A 16,032-nucleotide genomic window follows, 5' to 3' on the forward strand; every position below is an offset into this window, starting at 1 on the left:
ATCCAATCTATTTGTTTCTGCAGTGGACTAGTAATCTGAATAGAGCGTTTTAAAATCTGATTTATAATTTTAATAAAGAGTCAGATCATCGTTTAATGTCATACACAGACTTTCAACAAACCTTTTGATGCCAATTAAAGGGATAGTTCACCCAAAACTGAAAGTACTGTCATATATGGAAAATAAATAAATAAATAAATAAAATACTATATTCAATGGGGTTCATTAACTGTTTGGTTACTGACATTCTTTAAAAATATCTTCTTTTGTGTTCAGCAGAAAAAAAGAAATTCATACAGGTTCGGAACAACTTGGGTAAATGATGAATGATAAAAATTATGAAATTTTAATTTTTTTGGGTGAACTATCCCTATAAGGACTCCCAAATATGATGATGAAGGGATAATGGCATTCATTCATTTAGACTCATTTATACAATCTGAGAAAAAATATTGTATAAAAATATTACAAATAAAATATTTGTATTAAATAATGTTTCGATAATTAATAATGCTCATTGTAGCTTACCAAAAATTCTATATTGCTTTGTATTACTAATATTAACTGTTTTTTTTTTCTTCACAAAACTATGCAGATCTTTTATTAGTTTCTGTTAAAAACTAGGGCTGTCAATTAAATAATCACAATTAATCTCATGATTAAAGCAGAATGTAAAATAAACAGTGTTTGGGGTAACGCATTATAAGTAACGCAAGTTAGGTAATCAGATTACCTTTTTCAAGTAACTAGTAAAGTAATGCATTACTTCTAAATTTACAAAATATCTGAGTTACTTTTTCAAATAAGTAATGCAAGTTGCTTTATTTTCCCTTTTATTTACTGACACCTCTACTGTCCCCATGTTGAGAGAAATCAGGAGTAACTGCAGAGGCGTTGTGTACGCTGTGTGAACATGATTGTAGACTAAATGTGAACATGCATTTACTCATTTATCTCACTTGCACAAAAACAGATTCAGTATCCCTCAAAATGAATAAAAACAGTGAAATGCAAACTCAGAATATTATGCAAACCTTCAATAATTAAATGTTAAATAATACAAATGTGTACTTTATGTATTTATTCTCACTTTATTAATGTCTTTGCTGCTGACTTTTGCTGATCAAATAAGCAATAACATTAGTTAAACATAATTGTTGTGTTTTATGTTTTGTTTTGTTTTTATTGGTGGAGTAAAAGTGTTGAGCAATCCAGAATGGCAGCACAGCTGAAAGATTTGTTTGAGCTGCGCCCTCTACTGTACAGGCATGAATTTGCATTTCCTTCAGCCTGGGGCTTATTCATTTCACTTTTGGTGTGAAAGGGCCTTTAAATTTGCCAAAAAAAAAAAAAAAAAAATTGTAATTAAAAAAAACAAGCAAGCCCAGCCCAGATGAGAAAAAGTAACGCAAAAGTAACATAATGCATTACTTTCCATAAAAAAGTAACTGTTACTTTTTTTTTTAGGGAGTAATGCAATATTGTAACATCACTTTTAAAAGTAACTTAAAAGTAAAGAAAACAACCTCATGTATTTCTTTATTGAATATAATCCTCAACAGTAATGCCATACAGAACAATACATGAAGGTTTTTTTGAAAAACAAACAAACAAACAAACAAACAAACAGCCACTGCAACACTGAGATGTAAGTTAATATAACAACCTTTGCAAGTAAGGCTGCATTGTCCATAGTGTCTGTTAAGAAATAAATACATTACACACAACACCAAAACATTTCCACAGAATCTGTGGCTCCAGTCTTCCCGTCAGCTATCATCAGCTTTACTAACTGCACTGTAAACTGCACAAAAAGGCACGTTTGTGAGTTAAGTTGTGCTTTCTATATGATATTTTACTTCAGAGGTCCATGATAACTTGATCTAATGATCAGTGACACATAAATGACTCAACACACTCTGAAAAATCACAGAATGTTAAAGAAAGACAGAAAAAGGGAATTATGGGTCATGAAGGGTTTTATGGGACATGTGTTAAAAGTGCTGTTGTTGCCCTGACATCTGCGCCTCAGCTTTCAGCCATCACCTCGCAGATCAGTCACTCACTGCAGATCATTAGCAGTTCAGTCCAGCCACTTTTATGTATGCATCTCATGTGCATGTAGTGTAAAAACGTATATACAAATCGACATACATAAATTGTGGCTTTCATAAAGTACCTATGATCAAAAGTGATCAAATCCTTTTCATAAATACAACATTATTTTAAAAAAAAAAAGGCACTTTGTGTATCATTATGAATGAATAATGTTCTTAAAAGTGTTCTTTCTTGAATGCAATTACATTGCACCACTATTATTACAGTTAAAAATCAAAAGTAAAAAAAAATGGGGCTATACTAGTTTACATTGAAATCTCTTGTGATGGTTGGTTAAGTGAATGGGGTGTTTGGCTGTGTTTCTGGGCAAAACAGCCAACTGGCATCATTACGCTATCTGTGCGGGCCAGGCTGGCCTCGGTCTTCCTCAAAAACGTCCAGTTGGCATAAACAGCGTATATAAAAACCATATACTAATATACAGTATACTGAAATGTCCCTGGTTTACATTAAGGAGAGACAGTCAGGGTGGAAAATTTATCACATGTATAAATGCGTAATATAAAATATCTTTGAAAGTTTGTGAATTAAAATGGCAAAGAGGAGGAATACCATTTTTTCCATGTTGCTTTCTGTCTCTCTCATTCCTCTTTTCATCCATTGAGTTACTCAATAAGCCTCTAAGAAAGAGACACACAATAGTGTTTAATCGTCACTGAGTGTATGTGTTTTTGTGTAGCTGTGATGATATTCTCATGCCTTTGTTTTTCCCTTTATCTGCTTCTTTTTCTTTCTTTTTTTTACACAAATGCCTCTGGTACATCACTGCCGTTGATTTTCAAATAGATTTTAGCATCATTTTCTTTCTCCTTCCTCTTTTTGTGCAGAGTTCTCCTGAAGTACAGCAGGTAGAGCGGTAACAAGAAGCCCAGCATACTGAGAACCAGCAGACCAACATTCACCTACACCAGGAAAAAAAAAAAAAAAAAAAAAAAAAAAGATAGAGAGGAGGTCAAAACATGCCTAATGGGCATTTAATCCATTTAGTATTACAAAAGATTTCTCTTGTTTGTTTCATACCCAGAGTGGGTCTCCCTTCAGTGGTCCCATCATGGCCATGAACAAAGGCTGCTGCAGCAGAGCGAACAGAGCGCTAACCAATGACTGCATACCAGTCAGACTGCCAAACTGTGATGATGGGTACCTGCAGACACACAAACAGCTTATGTGTTATCATATGATATGCTTTAAATGCTGCTATTACTGGCAAAAGTGATGATCACAAGCAGAATATAATCATGTATTAGAGGTAATACTGATAAACTCACACAGCTGCGTAAAGTCCTCCGATGGCGGAGTGGATGAAGCCTCTGACGATGGTGTGAAGGACAAATGAGAGCATCTGGAGAGAAATTATATGAGATTAAAATGACAAAATCAAACATAAACTTGTTTATTTTACTGTTTCCTACGGGTAAAATTGGCAAGTGACATGCTAGTAGTTTCACAATTAAGCCACTAGAGGGAGATGCTGTACAGCTAAGCAGAAAATAGATGGGTGTTGCTTATCATACCACTCTTACTCTTTGTTATAAGGTATATACTACTCAGTATACTCAGGAAGAAATATTAAGAGTAGTATGCTATTCCAAATTTGGCCATAGCCTTCCTCTGCACAACAGAACAGAATAGCATACTAGCATACTCTTAATATTGCGGCAGTATGTAGTGCATACTGTGCACAGTATACTAATACATGCACTGAATACCCATGAATATTACATTTGCAAAAAGATGTAGTATACGTATGGAGCCTCGCACATGACATGCGGGGAAAAAAGTATTTATATTGTGGCCACCAGTGTTCAGTAAGTTAAATGACCTCATATATTGCAGGATTACTTCAGTAAATATTTATTCAAATTTTGTGTAAAAAATGTCTTAACTACTGGCAGTCCAATCATTTGAGCTAAGAAAGAGATATTAAAAACTGCGGGTGATGTTATGTCCAGTTCGTTCATCAGATTGGAACGGAAGGTCAAGTCAAATGCATTGCATTGTGAGATATAGTACTCCACACATTGTGCTTTGTTGTGTGCAGCCCATTTTGGCAATATAGATCATTCTGGTATTCCATGCAAACTGAAAATATGCTTACTGCGTACAGTACACATACTGCAGAAAAAGAGCAGTATGGTAGTATGCTATTCTGAATACATCCTGCATCATGTTTATTGAAGAATTAATACATTTGTATGGAGTATTCATAACACAGAGACACATAACACACACCTGAAGCGGGAGATTAGGAATTAGGCAGGTGATGCCAAAGCCGACGAGGAGGATGTTGGTGAAGATGAAGGCACGTGTGGCATTGGTGACTTTCTGAATCTGTCTGTCTCTGCGTTTGGGCTGGGGTTCATCCCTGGGGACAAAGAGCAAATACAGATGCTTAAAACAGCTATCATTGATTTTCTAGCATTTTGAGCTTCACACATTATTAGTCCACTTCAAAGTTCACTAAAAAGTGTTCCATAACCTACTTGTTGGGTTCTTTTTCATCGGTTTCTCCATCATCACATTCTTTCAGCTTCCAGTCCATGATCTGACCGATGACCGGCGTCGTCATCAAGCACAAGAGTTGCATCACGCCAAAAATGGAGGTGTAGAGGCTTACTGAGAGAACAAGAGAGAGAGAAATTATAACACTGTCTAATGGATAACGTCTGAGGTTGGTTAATAACTACTCTGGTTAATGGCTGAGTTTATGGCACTCTGCAGGCTTGCGTATGCATTACGTCCCAGAGCACAGGTGGACAGGGAGTGGGTTACGCTTGAGGTGAGTACAGGAGAAGGTTAAATGTTAGAACAACAAGCTTAAGGAACTACACGCTCTACTGGTTTCTACTGCCTACTGAAATTCTTACCCAATTCCATTTTCTCAACTGTAAGGATAGTAAAAATAAAAAATAAAAATTAGAAGGCAATTATAATATCATAACTGGCAGAAAAAAAAGTTAATTAAATAATTAAAAGAGCTGATATGGTGTTAAAAATGTAATCTGTAATAGTAACACAAATATATATTTTTTTATTTTTCCAGAAAGGATTTTTTTTTTTTTTTTTGCATTCACATCTGTAAAATCTTAATTAATTTTAATTTTTAAAATCTTAATTTTTTTTATTTTGCTGCATTCACATATCTGAATTAATGGAATTAAAATATCTTTTTAATCATAATTAAAATGCTTTTTCCCCAGAAAAGATGTTTTACTGCGTTTACATATCTGTATTATTGTAACTAAAAAAAATTTCCTAGAAAATATTTTCTTTGCTGTTGTCACATCATTGTTTTTTTTTGTTTTTTTCAGAAAAGTTTTGTTTTGCTACATTCACATATCTGAATTATTGGAAGTAAAATGTTTTTTTGCTTTTTACCAAGAAAAAAATTATATGTGCACTAATATATCTGAATTATCATGAATAAATTTCTTTCTTTTTTTCTTTTGTTTTTTTCCCCAAAAACATTTTTTGCACTCACATATAAGAATTATCTTAAATAAAATGGTTTTCCCCAGAAAATAACTTTTACTGCATTCACATATCTGAATTACTGTAATTAGTAAAAAGTATTTTTTTTGCTGCGTTCACACATCAGAATTACCCTAAATAAATGTATTTATATTTTTTCCCAGACATATGCAAACTTGCTTATCTACCTGTGTTGAGATCTCCTCCGCTGAGGGCCTCCAAGATGTTGTTCATGGCTCCCATGTAGAAGATGAGACGCAGCTGAGTTACACACATGGTCACCAGACTCAACATGAATAGAGGGCTAAAAATACTTTTCATGAATGACTGGGCTGCAAGGAAGAAAAGGTAAAAAATTATTTGTTGACCTGTCAAAACTTTGCATTTATATATTTGCATATGTTTCTGGTCTTTTCTTGTGTCAGACATGTTCAAACATTGTCACTTACTTTCCTCCTTGGGCTCACAATGCAGTTCCAGGTCCATGGTGGACAGACAAAGTTTCTGACCCTCCTTGGCAAGTTTCTGTTTCTGACTGTTATCCACGCTAAGACGCTTGCCCACTGTCGTCACTTGATTATAAAACTGCTTTCCTGTAATCTTATGGTCAAATCCCAGCCAACTGAACTTGATCTTGACACTGGATAGACAGAAAAAATACAGAATGAGAGTGAGATATTGTAAATGTTTGATGCGTATGAGAGCGGTGTATGTGTGTTTCTTACGTGTAGTCCATGTCCTCGGGTCCAGGGAATGGCTCCAGGGGCCAGTTAAAGAAGCAGTTGATGAAGACGAGGCCTGCACAGCCTGCCCAGACCACCAGAATCGTGATGAAGGTCACACCAATGTCATAGATCACCTGTTAAGAGAAACAACGCACAATAAACAAATCATTCTCTAACAACATAAGGTAGGATTACAATCACTTGTTTTTCACCCTATTGTGTAATCTAACAAACCTTGACCCCAGGAAAGGTTACAGCCGAGGAAGCATACGAGCCGATCATGAGTGCGATGAAGGTGGCACGCAGGTCACCAAACATGTTGGGCAGCTGGAAGGAAACATGGAAACAGATTAATAACTCATTTGGTTAAAAATAACTTTAGATAGGCAGGCAGAGGACTGCTCTATTGGGGGCTGGTATTAAAAATGAAAAACAAATTGTTTCATGACACATCCACTGCAGATTTACTCACAGAAAACACAATCACAGCAGATTTATTGGTATTTTATTTTTGTAAATATGTAAATATAAATTAATTTTTTAAACTAACTTTTATTATATATATATATATATATATATATAATTTAAATAATCCATATCAATCCTGGCAAGAAAGAACATATTTGTTTATTTTTACATAAATTTATTTTAGATTGTAATTTTATTTAATTTGTAATAATTATATAATTTTTATTTTAATGTTTTAATTAAAAGTCATATTTATTTTTATTAGCTTTTTGGTTATTCAGAGCATCTTTTTACTGTGGCTGCTATGAGCATAAAGACAATTGATCCACAGTCTTTCTCTGAAAATGGCAGCAGGCAAGGGGATATGGCCAACAATTATGGGCTGACGAAAGCACAAGTCAACAGTGTAAGCAGTTTCAGTTTAGAGGCACTGAATATAAGCAGTAAATGAAGGGTGGGTGTTGAAAGAGAGGAAAGAGAAAAAAAGCAAGTGACAGAGTACTAGAAAACTAGAAGACTACCAGAACAGAAAATGTTTTTGAACACTTAATCCACACTTCTTTCTTACTTCACTTTCTTTCTGTTCCTCATATTTTCTCAACAATCTCTGTTCCTCATAATTCCTCAATAAAAGAAGAATAACTAGGGCAGTAAGAACTGAGGAATGATCCATCCAGTCTGAACCGGCTGAAGCTGAGTCTCTTTTATGACTCTAATTGGAGCTCAAACTGGGGCAGCCTGCCCACAGTTATGCCTTGTTCCTGTGACAACAAGTGGATGAGCAACAGCAAGTGTCCTGTTACGTAAGAATGCGTTTGAATGTGTGTGATCAGCAGCTTTGTGATGGAAGAGTTGTGTTTTGTGAGAATTCCAGTGTTAAGATGTTCTCCAAAATCAATTGTTATGCGACTTTGCCACTTCCTGTACACTTCAAACAGGCGATGCAACACGGCAAACAAGAATACTCTCATTATTATCAACAAATCCTTGCATTATTAAGCCATCAATTAAGCCATCAAATATTTGTGGCAGGTGTTGTTTTTAAATTTTCTCAGTTTGTGGACATTAAAGGATTAGTTCACTTTAAAATGAAAATTACTCCATGATTTACTCACCCTCAAGCCATACTAGGTGTATATGACTATCTTCTTTCAGACGAATACAATCGGAGTTATATTAATAATCACCCTGATGCTCCAAAGCTTTATTATGACAGTGCATGGAAATCACCTGTTTCAAGCTCTAAAAAATGTGCTTCCATCCATCATAAACATACTCTACACGGCTCCAGGGGGTTAATAAAGGCCATCTGAAGTGAAATGATGCATTTGTGTAAGAAAAATATCCATATTTAACATGTTATAAAGTAAAATAACTAGCGTCAGCCAGACCGCCTTCTGTATTCAGCTTACGAAAAAAACTTGTTTCGTAAGTTGAATACGGAAGGCGCAGGACAAAGCGTAAGCATTCTGAACTCCGAGAGGCTAGTTACTTTACTTTATATGTTAAATATGGATGTTTTTCTTACACAAATGCATCACTTTGCTTCAGAATGCCTTTTTTAACCCCCCCAGAGCCATGTGGAGTACGTTTATGATGGATGGATGCACTTTTTTGAGCTTCAAACAGGTGGTTTCTGTGCACTGCCATTATAAAACTTGGGAGCATCAGGGTGATTAAAGGGTCAAAGTAGAAAGTCATATACACCTAAGATGGCTTGAGGGTGAGTAAATCATGGGGTAATTTTCATTTTCAAGTGAACTAATCCTTTAACAGGTGTGGCAAAAAGTTAATTGTGGACTCTGGGTGTAAGTGTTTTTCTGAGTTCATGGTCATAGAGTTCCTCGGATCATGCTGAGCACATGATAACCGTAGGCTAATCTTACAGGGTCAGCACACTGAATCAGGAGTTAATGCATGGTGCCAGTGCAGCGACAGAAGCGAGTCAGCAGGAAAAACACTGAAGTAAGACGCACAGATGGGTCTAATGATTAACTTACTGCACCATGCTTGAGAGACACTCAAATGAGAAAGATTGAGGAAAAAGAGACAGAGACTTCTAACTAGCCTGGATGTAGCAGGATTGCAGGGAACAATTTCAAAATCAACCACTGAAAATGCCTTATCGGTTAATCTGAATGTCAAATTGGATGTATCCCCCACAATGTTTATGGCAGTTACAGCCTGCTAATTAGCAAGCAACAAGCAAATTCAAACACATCAAAAGAACTAGAAAAAAGGAAGCACAAGTGTACATTCATGAATAAGTTAACACACTCACCGTAAGTGAAGTGAAGGTCATACACATTCCCCCAAAGCCATTAAAGGTCAAAGCGATGAAGATCAGAACGGATAGTTCTAGAAAAAACAAGCATGTGTTAATCATTTCTAGTGGAAAATTGACATATTGGTATCTGTTGCAATAAGTATGAAGACATAAATTCATACTCAATTGCATTTAGGACGTTCTTACCATTTGGGTTGCTGGCTCCATAAGCGATCATAAGGCACGAGAGGGCAAAGCAGGCACTGGAAAGTAAGATAAGACACTCAGAGGTCAAATAATCATGGAAAATTTAGTGGTCATTCATCTGTATTTTGACGTGATCTTAGGATACACACTAACCATATAACAAGGTGCAAAAGCTTTATATATTAATACAAACATATGTTTAATTTAAATTATGTGATTGGTATAGGAATGATATTGAAAAATTAAGCACATGCCATCTACCTTCCAAGCAGGCGGAGTTTGCGTGGACCGTATTTGTCCATGACAATTCCGAGAGGGAGTGTGATGGCGCTGAGGAGGAAGGAGCCCACGGTAAATGCCAGATTCAGCATCTCATCCTGTTCTTTACAGATGAGCCAGCCGTTCATCCTCAGGTGTTCCTCCGGATGTTTCAGAGGGACCACCTCCACCCCTCCATCATGCTGGGCAGGCTGGAACTCGTCATATTCATATTCTGCATCATTCGACAGTGATGAAGGCACAGCTGGTAAGGAGAAGTTTGCCGTCGAACTGTTTCCTTAATGAAAGAAGAGAAGAGAAGAGATATAATGAGGACCCATGTACAGTAACTTATTACCAGCAGCTACCATTTTCCAAAAACAAGCTTGACCACTGCTGATGTGACCTGATATACAACCCTCTGGAGTTTCACTACTCATCAGGCCACCATTTCTGCTAAATCATGGGGATAAAGAAAGAGAGTGAGAAAACTCAGATGTTGGTGTAAAAGCTGGTCACATGTGTCCCTACTGTGAGTCCTATGCTGTGACGTAAGCATCGGGTACTTGTAATTCTGGTTGCTGTCCAACCACACAGATGCCGCACGTGCAGACTTCTATACCTCACGATAGTTCATGACTGGGGTTTATGCACTCTTTGGCCTTGTCAACACGCCATGTGGGAAACGGTTCATGAAATAAATTTACAGAAGGTAAGGACACTCTAGCAATGCCTCAAGACTTGTATGTAGATGTAAAATTTCTATAGCAACAAGAACACTGAAAGCCTGAGGAAAGATAGTTTACTCATGTTGTTCCAAACTTGTATGACTTTCTTTCTTCCGTGGAAAACAAAAGAAGATATTTTAAAGAATATTTTGTGTTTCTCTTGTCCTCCGTACAATGAAAGTCCAATATTGTTTGGAGCCCAACATTTTTCATGTGTCTATATGGACAAAATGTACTTGGAATGAGGAATCACCATTATGCGGTCTCAATAAACCCTGAGATAAGGGCTGGGAATGATAGAAAGGAGAAAGCTCAACATTTGCTCTTCCTTTATCTTGTTCTGCTGCCTGAACAATGTTTATAATCGTCCTTTTGGACTATTGTACAAATCCTGCTCTACATTATCTTACCACACACATATATATATATAAACTACTGATACTGAACCAGGTGACACTCCATTAGCTGTTGGCTCACTGGAGACATATAAAGTAGATAATCAGACCTGACCTTCTGGATGTTTTTCCATCTAATTGCTGATGGGTGATAAATGAATGATGCTTCTCTGAAAAAACACAAAATGTGGTTTGAGATGCTCTTTTGAGATGTGTGAGTTAATTAGACTCAGGTAAATCAAAACCACCTGCATTCACAACTAACAAGAAATGTTTGCAGAACTTTGGCTTATGTTCTGACAAGATTCTCTCAACATTGTGGGCAAATGTTCCTCCAGTGACTTTAACAGAACTTACGTTCAAAGTGATCTGGTCTTTAATAACGTGTTCAGAGAACATTAAAAAAAAAAGTTTTCATAACTTAATGAGAATGTTATAAAAAACATTCTTAGAACATATTTTTGTTAGGTGGGTTATTGGTGTCTGAACAGTGACTTTGCTATAATTAGTCAATTGTGCCAGTGTCATCCTGATGATACACGTGTCCTCCTTCCACAACAAAGGAGGTGGTTTCCAACTCCAAGTGTGCTTTAGAACTCAGTGCAGAATGTTCTGACGTGCTTGGCACCCAGTCGTGAACTTTCTCGCGCCACACATGAAGGGTTGGGTTTTACCTCAACTGCTAAGAAACTGAGGCTTGCTCTGGCTTCTTTCCTAAACCTTGCTAATGTGTGAATGGTGTTCCTACTGTAAAGCCTACTAATGATGCACCAAAGATGGATTATGCAGGCCACATTGATGTGCAAATGACTGCCTATAGCAGGACACACCTGAGAAGATAGCAGTCGCCTGGTCTCCAGAGAAAAAAAAAAAAACAGGCTGGGAGTGTATACGTTTGATTGAAGGGTTGATAGAGGAACATACATGAACTTACTGAACCTCAATTGAGAGGTTTATTACTTAACCTCACTGTAATAAACTGTATTCTCTGTAACACACTGGTTTGATAGTGATATAAGTGATTAGTATTGCTTTTCATTTGATCCTTCACCTATTTTCTGATGGGCCGACAGCCATGTGATGTATTTGTGAGTCTGAGTGTCAAATGTAAATCCAAATTGGGAGTTTTCTTTTTTTAAATTAAAATTCTTTAAAATGTCCTAAAAATTTACAAATGGCAAAGTACTAACACTAAACATGCATTCCTAAAGGAAATCATAGACATTTTAACATATTAATACAATGATCTGTGGACAGATTAGGGAGCGAAAACAAGGAGGGGTTGTTCTTTCCATTCATAGCCATTAGTTTGGTGGCCAGATCTGATAAAATGTAAGGAACAGACACACGATACAAATTGTCCCTAACCTCATTTCTGACAAAGCTTTGAATGTGATAAAGAACTGTTATCGTGCCAACTTCAAAGATTGTATGATGGCAAATTACAGCTAGTGTACTAAACCACAAGAGTCCTCACATGCTTCACATCCTTCAAAATCGTCAAGAAGAATGAATGCTGACTAATGCCTCATGACAATGTCCTTTGAGTCTTATCTGTGGACTTTAAGATTGCTGAATACTGTCTTGTGCACTGATTTTCGCTGAGACAGTCTTATTACGTCACAATAATGTGACTGACCAAAAGGACAGTCAATCAGCTGAGTAATGTCAAAAAAACAGAAACGTCAACAGCAAAAAGAAACGATAAGCACTTTCCCATGCAAAAATGTCCTGCCAAGCAGACAGACAGACACGTAAGATGCCCACCACTTCACCCAGAAGAAGTGGTATTCCTAGATCTACCCAAACGATAAGCCTCCTTCAGTTTCCTTCACAAACAACTCTTTTTCTCGTCTTCTGCCCCTCCTCTACCACTTTTCTTCTTGTCTGCCTGGGAATTTCAAACCAGCTTTTGTGGTTAAATAGGTTTCAATGTCCTCATGTTAAATTAAATCTAGCCCAAAGTATTTGAGAAAGAACAAGACAGTGATAAAAGGGCATCAGCAGACACAGTAAGACCAAAACATGTTCCTATGTGATGCAAATCAATACCAAAACCAGTTTAATCAATCGATTATGAGCTAACCAGTAGGTCTGAGTTGAACTAAGTGAGAAGATAAACATCTTAATTTACATCAAACAGGCTGTAGGCCTCTCGATTTAAAGGAGAACTTGATTAAGTCAGGGTCCCTGTGGAAGACCCTTCAACATTCCAGTGTTTTACTGAGCAACTGTGACTACCAGCTGATTTAATATTTAATGGTCTGTGGTAGTGTCTGTGGTTGGGAGGCTCCTGAGGGAAGATGCCATTCCTCCTCCTTAGAGAAGGTAAGTACAAAAGTGTTTTGCTGTGGAGAGCAATCAGTTACACCACATAAAACGCTACTGTCAGTGATGGATTACTGCACAATACACATGTGACTTTAAAAGTAGGTTCCTTCGAGTACTATCAGACAGTCTGTGAGCTTTCAAGATCAGATTGGAATGAAGGAATGGATGGAATTTGCCAATATGCATACTGACCAATAAACAAAACACAATCAGGCATTCAATTAAATTCTTTTATAGATAGGATCACAAGCTTGACTTGCAGCACATGTGACCCAAATGTTCCTCAATGTCTCTTCTAAATTGCTGCACAGATTTCTTGAGTTCTTGATGTTACATTGGTTCTTCAGAGCATTGGTTGGTGTATTGGTTTCTGGGTTATTTAAAACACCCTTACACACATTTTTCTCAATAAACACATTCTTTGTGAAATTTAAAAAGGTTATTCTGTGGCATCAGACTGTTAAACCCTTTTTGGATCTATGTGGAATCGAGAATGACTCTTACCTGGATCTGTGCAGAGGTATGAATAGAAGCCTTCAGACTTCAGCATGATGAGTAAGGAACCCCAGCCCAGCAGAACGGCGGAGAAGAGCAGATTTTCAATGATGGCCGTTACCGCCATCCACCAGCGGCGGGCAAATGCCGTGGCTAGAGTGGGTGCCATGGCTGCAAGGAGTAGGAAAGCAGACAGATAAGAGGAAAAGGGTGGTTGATATTGTCTGGTGGGATTAGACCTTACAATCTGTGGATGAAAAGAGAGAGAAGTGTGTTAGAGTCATTTTAATGGAATGGCCAGGTTTACATGTGATGATAAGTCTGGATTACTAGAGCTCAAATAAAGAAATTCCTAAATTGTTGATCAGGCACTTCTTTATTCTTTTCTTTTTGAACTTTTATTAAAATGTGCAAATGATCCACTGAAGCCACTTCAAAGACTCACATCTTCTTTGTTATGCGTATCACTTTCAAAACCAGTTCTTTCAAACTCAATTGGCTCTTTTGCATTACAGTGCAAGAAGAGTGACAGGGAGGGGTCCCAAAACTACATAATTCACATAACTATACATTGTTTAGATTCAAAATATCAAAAAGATAAAAGTAAATTGAATTCTGACATTATAACATCACATAATTCCTGATGTAACATTTATATCTCAGTGTGACTTGTATATCAAACACATGGATTATTAAAAGTTCATCACTAATGCAACTCAGAAAAATAACTGACTTTGTGTGTGAAAGAATAATCCTCTTTGTCTTTTAGAAATTAACAATCCTACTGGTCATATAATGTGCTGCATTTGTTCTAAATAGTATAAGTAAAAAATGTATTAATAAAATAAAATATAGAAGACATACCTTTGAGAGAAAGGCAAACAAGTTCTGTACCCTTTTAGCGCAGAGTGATCTCCCCCTTGATGCCTTTGCTCTCTCTCTTCCCCCTCTCTCTTCTTCCTGCAGTTACCGGCACTTACTGAGAATTTGTTTCAGGGCAACTGCCGAATTTATAGCTGTTTCATGTGGGAAAGCATCGGATCGTTTCTATTGGGTGCATTGGGAAGCTGAGTATTACCTGTCAGCCAATCAGCTGCGAGTCTCACGCTGCATTGAAAAACCACTGGCCGTCGACACAGGTGATCTTACAGATATTTATCTGCGTTTGAAGAAGCTAGTGAATTGAGTTTGTAATTTAGGAAATAGTTTTTAGTTTTTTTCCGCCTCATTAAACGCGGGAAAAAATCCTTTTTATCACAAATGCTAAAATCAATTTTTTTACTGATTTTATTGATTATAGAGTAGGCTATTTCCTAAACTGCAGATTAGAGCAGGGAAGTGAAATATTAAGCTGAATGAAAATGAATCAGTCTCGGAGAAATTGCAGGTGATTATCTGACAAAAAACTATTGTTTTATATAACTTATTTATGAACTTGTTTTCTGTCACTGTGAGGAGTCACGAACGAGAGGAGGTGATATGCTGAATTGCAAAATGTAGTCTAGATAAGACTGCAAAAACGAAGAAACAACTTTTGTTATCGTCAGAAGTCAACAAAAACAGCTCGAAGTGTCTGAAATAGTGACGCTAAAGGATGTTACTTCATACACGGTACTGTTTCACTCACACATCTACTGGGAAAAAAAAAAAAATTCCATGGTAGCCTAACCTTATTTTCCGACATACCATAGCTACAAGTTATCCCTGGCTAAAAACATTCAAAACCAGGTTATGCTGTAGGCTATTTCTGGTCGTTTTGGTTGTTGTTTTTTGCCAGAAATGTGTAATGCTTTTTATTGGTTTGTTCGTGTCATAAACATGCCACTTTTCAGCAGTACACACCCGGTCACCCGGGCTACAGGAGATACCGGGTGTAAATCAGGTTGTTATCCTCGAAACACGTCGCCCTCGTGTTATTTACCAGAAGAGATTTTGCGCGCGGTTGCGTGCGCGTTCTCGGAAACCCGCACTGACAGGCGCAAAGCAGCGACTGGGTGGTATTATTTCCAATCTTCTTATAAACCTTGATACAAACATTAAACGTCACATTTTCTACAAACAACCTTTCAGACTGCTGCACGAACAGAAGTCTGGTGTTTTCGATTATATCATTCCATGACAAAATCTTATTGATCAACCTAATCAGCAAGCCTATCATTGTCATATCAGTATATGACTGATAGCTGTCAGACACGCACAAAAAAAGTTAACCATGTTAAACATACAGTCTGTAAACCATCTATTTTTAAACTATCTATTTTTAATCTATTTTCCCATTATTTACTTAAAACAACAACATGTGTCAATGAGCTTGTCTATTTGAATGAGATTTGCATTCTTTCTAGTGAGCTAATGGCCTTTTTCAAGTATGTGATCAATGCCTCTCCTGCTTTATCACTGTAAAGAGTAAACGCTTGATCATGGGGTTCAAGCCTATTATCTTTGCAAAACACAAGCATAGTTTTGATAAGAAAATTGGAACCATTCACAGATGTTGACTAGTATTGTAAGAATTTACTTAAGGACTTTAAAGTCAAATGTTTACTGACAAGGTTTGCATGTTTACATCA

The 16,032-nt window shown here is 36.9% G+C and overlaps 1 protein-coding gene across 1 annotated transcript; it reads right to left on the reverse strand.

The window, feature by feature from the left end:
• Window positions 1-1,526: 1,526 nt before the first annotated feature.
• Window positions 1,527-14,470, reverse strand: slc43a2b (solute carrier family 43 member 2b). Its single transcript, XM_051908044.1, has 14 exons — window positions 14,327-14,470; window positions 13,472-13,709; window positions 9,517-9,811; window positions 9,256-9,311; window positions 9,064-9,140; window positions 6,549-6,641; window positions 6,315-6,448; window positions 6,039-6,229; window positions 5,778-5,921; window positions 4,602-4,734; window positions 4,351-4,483; window positions 3,387-3,460; window positions 3,139-3,262; window positions 1,527-3,020 (listed from the first exon to the last, which is right to left on the reverse strand). The coding sequence occupies exons 2-14, from the start codon at window positions 13,629-13,631 to the stop codon at window positions 2,859-2,861; spliced, it is 1,776 nt and encodes a 591-aa protein (XP_051764004.1). The 5' UTR covers window positions 13,632-13,709; window positions 14,327-14,470; the 3' UTR covers window positions 1,527-2,858.
• Between the last annotated feature and the right edge of the window lie 1,562 nt (window positions 14,471-16,032).

Source organism: Ctenopharyngodon idella, chromosome 10 (assembly GCF_019924925.1).
Source record: "Ctenopharyngodon idella isolate HZGC_01 chromosome 10, HZGC01, whole genome shotgun sequence".
In the NCBI taxonomy this organism is placed as follows: Eukaryota; Metazoa; Chordata; class Actinopteri; order Cypriniformes; family Xenocyprididae; genus Ctenopharyngodon; species Ctenopharyngodon idella.

Bases quoted from the DNA above. Each gene is read 5' to 3' on its own strand.
- slc43a2b (XM_051908044.1), bottom strand. From the start codon at position 13,631: ATGGCACCCACTCTAGCCACGGCATTTGCCCGCCGCTGGTGGATGGCG. The intron at 6,642-9,063 runs GTGAGTGTGTTA...GTTTCCTTCCAG, and splicing joins TGACCTTCACTTCACTTACG to CTGCCCAACATGTTTGGTGA. The intron at 3,021-3,138 runs GTATGAAACAAA...TTCCTGGTGTAG, and splicing joins TGAAGGGAGACCCACTCTGG to GTGAATGTTGGTCTGCTGGT.